Source organism: Salvelinus fontinalis, chromosome 9 (genome assembly GCF_029448725.1).
Source record: "Salvelinus fontinalis isolate EN_2023a chromosome 9, ASM2944872v1, whole genome shotgun sequence".
Lineage (NCBI taxonomy): Eukaryota > Metazoa > Chordata > Actinopteri > Salmoniformes > Salmonidae > Salvelinus > Salvelinus fontinalis.
The window spans coordinates 3,493,042-3,498,041 of record NC_074673.1 but is presented as its reverse complement, the minus strand read 5'-3'; the positions used below and the strand labels follow the sequence as shown (position 1 = coordinate 3,498,041).

General features: G+C 43.3%; 1 protein-coding gene across 1 annotated transcript in view; it reads right to left on the bottom strand.

Moving 5' to 3' along the window:
* LOC129861905 (potassium/sodium hyperpolarization-activated cyclic nucleotide-gated channel 3-like) overlaps positions 1 to 5,000 on the bottom strand; it is a 38,015-nt gene that overhangs the window by 14,475 nt on the left and 18,540 nt on the right. The window contains exon 2 of the mRNA XM_055933088.1: positions 687 to 1,110. Coding sequence (XP_055789063.1) covers positions 687 to 1,110 — 424 coding nt within the window. The remainder of the gene's footprint in view (positions 1 to 686; positions 1,111 to 5,000) is intronic.

The following is a 5,000-nucleotide window of genomic DNA, read 5'->3' as shown; positions in this document are numbered from 1 at the left end:
CTCTCCTTCCAGTGGTAAAGATCACACTGAGAACACTGCTAGCCTCTTCTCTGCAGTCAGCAAAGGCAAGTGTGTGTGTCTCTGTCAGTGTGTGGTGTCTCTGTCAGTGTGTGTGTCTCTGTCAGTGTGTGTGTCTCTGTCAGTGTGTGTGTCTCTGTCAGTGTGTGTGTTAGTGGGTGTGTGTGTCTCTGTCAGTGTGTGTGTCTCTGTCAGTGTGTGTGTTAGTGGGTGTGTGTGTCTCTGTCAGTGTGTGTGTCTCTGTCAGTGTGTGTGTCTTTCTCAGTGTGTGTGTCTCTGTCAGTGTGTGTGTCTATGTCAGTGTGTGTGTTAGTGGGTGTGTGTGTCTCTGTCAGTGGGTGTGTGCTGATGATTGGATTTAAAGGCCCAGTGTAATCAAAATGAGATTTTCCTGGATTTTATATATATTTCCACACTCTACGAGATTGGAATAATACTGTGAAAATACCTCCCTACCTCCTTTCTCCCTACATCCTACCTCCCTACCTCCTCCTACCACCTACCCTCTCCCTACATCCTACCTCCCTACCTCCTCCTACCTCCTACCCTCTCCCTACATCCTACGTCCTACCTCCCTTCCTCCTCTCTCCCTACATCCTACCTCCCTACTTCCCTACCTCCCTAACTCCTACCTCCTCCTACCTCCCTACTCCCTACCTCCTTCTCACCTCCTCCCACTGGTGTATGTATCTAATGAGTCTGGACAGCCTCAGGAGCCTCAACAAACTCAAGATCTTCGTAAACCGCACGATCCTCAGCGCCCGGGCCGTCTTGTAGAAGTCCGAGTCGATCCTGGTCTCCACGATGAGGAAGATGTAATCTACTGGAATGGACGAGATGAAGTCCACCACGAACCAGCTCTTCAGATACTTGATCTTGATGGTCTGTGGGTCCAGAATGATCTCGGTGTTGTCCTCCTTGACGATGCCCGTCCGGAAATTGAGGACCAGGTCGATGAGGAACAAGGTGTCTGAGATGACGTTGAAGACGATCCAGGGGGGAGTGTGCTCGTCCTTGAAGAAGGTGATGCCCACAGGGATGATGATGAGGTTCCCCACCATGAGGAACAGCATGATCAGATCCCAGTAGAACCTAGAGAGAACAGACAGCTTTAACAGTAGAACCTAGAGAGAACAGACAGCTTTAACAGTAGAACCTAGAGAAAACAGACAGCTTTAACAGTAGAACCGAGAGAGAACAGACAGCTTTAACAGAAGAACCTAGAGAGAACAGACAGCTTTAACAGTAGAACCTAGAGAGAACAGACAGCTTTAACAGTAGAACCTAGAGAGAACATACAGCTTTAACAGTAGAACCGAGAGAGAACAGACAGCTTTAACAGTAGAACCTAGAGAGAACAGACAGCTTTAACAGTAGAACCTAGAGAGAACATACAGCTTTAACAGTAGAACCGAGAGAGAACAGACAGCTTTAACAGTAGAACCTATAGAGAACAGACAGCTTTAACAGTAGAACCGAGAGAGAACAGACAGCTTTAACAGTAGAACCTAGAGAGAACAGACAGCTTTAACAGTAGAACCTAGAGAGAACAGACAGCTTTAACAGGGTCCCCATGGGTCTCCTGGTCGCGGCCCGGCTGTGACAGAGCCTGGACTCGAACCCAGAGTCTCTGCGCCACTCGGGAGGCCCTTCTTGTGCTGTAATTAACCTAAGATCAATGTAGCAGGAAGACGATACATCCTCACCCCAGTATGGATCAGAGAGCGAGAAATTGAATTGAGAGAGAGAGAGAGAGAGAGAGAGAGAGAGAGAGAGAGAGAGAGAGAGAGAGAGAGAGAGAGAGAGAGAGAGAGAGAAAGAGAGAGAGATTGAATTGAGAGAGAGAGAGAGAGATATTCAATTGAGAGAGAGAGAGAGAGAGAGAGAGAGAGAGGGAGAGAGAGAGAGAGAGAGAGAGAGCGAGCGAGCGAGCGAGCGAGAGATTGAATTGAGAGAGAGATTGAATTGAGAGAGACAGATTTGTGACCTGTTGCCACAAGGGCAACCAGTGAAGAACAAACACCATTGTAAATACAAACCAAATTTATGCTTATTTATTTTCCCTTGTGTACTTTAACCATTTGTACATTGTTACAACACTGTATATATATAATATGACATTTGTAATGTCTTTTTTGTTTTGAAACTTCTGTATGTGTACTGTTTACTGTTCATTTTTATTGTTTATTTCACTTTTGTATATTATCTACCTCACTTGCTTTTGCAATGTTAACACATGTTTCCCATGCCAATAAAGCCCCTTGAATTGAATTGAATTGAGAGAGAGAGAGAGAGATTGAATTGAGAGACAGAGAGACAGAGAGAGAGAGAGAGAGAGAGAGCGAGAGAGAGAGAGATTGAATTGAGAGACAGAGAGACAGAGAGACAGACAGAGAGAGAGAGAGAGAGAGAGAGAGAGAGAGAGAGAGAGAGAGAGAGAGAGAGAAAGAGAGAGAGAGAGAGAGAATTCTGGGAAAATTAGAAAACTCTAAACAAACAACAACACGAAGAATTATCTATCCAAAATGGAGATGTATGGGTAAACCACTTATCCAATCTTTTTGGCTCTATAACAAAGAATAAAGAGCAAAAACATATAGATGATCAAATACAAATCCTAGAATCAACTATTAAAGACTACCAGAACCCACTGGATTCTCCAATTACATTGAATGAGTTACAGGACAAAATAAAAACCCTCCAACCCAAAAAGGCCTGTGGTGTTGATGGTATCCTTAATGAAATGATCAAATATACAGACAACAAATTCCAATTGGCTATACTAAAACTCTTTAACATCGTCCTTAGCTCAGGCATCTTCCCCAATATTTGGAACCAAGGACTGATCACCCCAATCCACAAAAGTGGAGACAAATTTGACCCCAATAACTACCGTGGAATATGCGTCAACAGTAACCTTGGGAAAATACTCTGCATTATCATTAACAGCAGAATCATACATTTACTCAGTGAAAACAATGTACTGAGCAAATGTCAAATTGGCTTTTTACCAAATTACCGTACAACAGACCATGTATTCACCCTACACACCCTAATTGACAACCAAACAAATCAAAACAAAGGCAAAGTCTTCTCATGCTTTGTTGATTTCAAAAAAGCCTTCGACTCAATCTGGCATGAGGGTCTGCTTTTCAAATTGATGGAAAGTGGTGTTGGGGGTAAAACATACGACATTATAAAATCCATGTACACAAACAACAAGTGTGCGGTTAAAATTGGCAAAAAACACACACATTTCTTCACACAGGGTCGTGGGGTGAGACAGGGATGCAGCTTAAGCCCCACCCTCTTCAACATATATATCAACGAATTGGCGCGGGCACTAGAACAGTCTGCAGCACCCGGCCTCACCCTACTAGAATCCGAAGTCAAATGTCTACTGTTTGCTGATGATCTGGTGCTTCTGTCACCAACCAAGGAGGGTCTACAGCAGCACCTAGATCTTCTGCACAGATTCTGTCAGACCTGGGCCCTGACAGTAAATCTCAGTAAGACCAAAATAATGGTGTTCCAAAAAAGGTCCAGTCGCCAAGACCACAAATTTCATCTAGACACTGTTGCGCTAGAGCACACAAAAAACTATACATACCTCGGCCTAAACATCAGCGCCACAGGTAACTTCCACAAAGCTGTGAACGATCTGAGAGACAAGGCAAGAAGGACATTCTATGCCATCAAAAGGAACATAAATTTCAACATACCAATTAGGATCTGGCTAAAAATACTTGAATCAGTCATAGAGCCCAGCGCCCTTTATGGTTGTGAGGTCTGGGGTCCGCTCACCAACCAAGACTTCACAAAATGGGACAAACACCAAATTGAGACTCTGCATGCAGAATTCTGCAAAAATATCCTCCGTGTACAACGTAGAACACCAAATAATGCATGCAGAGCAGAATTAGGCCGATACTCACTAATTATCAAAATCCAGAAAAGAGACGTTAAATTCTACAACCACCTAAAAGGAAGCGATTCCCAAACCTTCCATAACAAAGCCATCACCTACAGAGAGATGAACCTGGAGAAGAGTCCCCTAAGCAAGCTGGTCCTGGGGCTCTGTTCACAAACACAAACACACCCCACAGAGCCCCAGGACAACAGCACAATTAGACCCAACCAAATCATGAGAAAACAAAAAGAGAATTACTTGACACATTGGAAAGAATTAACAAAAAAACAGAGCAAACTAGAATGCTATTTGGCCCTAAACAGAGAGTACACAGTGGCAGAATACCTGACCACTGTGACTGACCCAAACTTAAGGAAAGTTTTGACTATGTACAGACTCAGTGAGCATAGCCTTGCTATTGAGAAAGGCCGCCGTAGGCAGACATGGCTCTCAAGAGAAGACAGGCTATGTGCTCACTGCCCACAAAATGAGGTGGAAACTGAGCTGCACTTCCTAACCTCCTGCCCAATGTATGACCATATTAGAGAGACATATTTCCCTCAGATCACACAGATCCACAAAGAATTCGAAAACAAATCCAATTTTGATAAACTCCCATATCTACTGGGTGAAATTCCACAGTGTGCCATCACAGAAGCAAGATTTGTGACCTGTTGCCACAAGAAAAGGGCAACCAGTGAAGAACAAACACCATTGTAAATACAACCCATATTTATGCTTATTTATTTTCCATTGTGTACTTTAACCATTTGTACAGTGTTACAACACTGTATATATATAATATGACATTTGTAATGTCTTTTTTGTTTTGAAACTTCTGTATGTGTAATGTTTACTGTTCATTTTTATTGTTTATTTCACTTTTGTATATTATCTACCTCACTTGCTTTGGCAATGTTAACACATGTTTCCCATGCCAATAAAGCCCCTTGAATTGAATTGAATTGAGAGAGAGACAGGGAGAGGGAGAGAGACAGACAGACAGACAGAGAGACAGACAGAGAGAGAGAGAGAGGGAGAGAGAGAGAGAGAGAGAGAGAGAGAGAGAGAG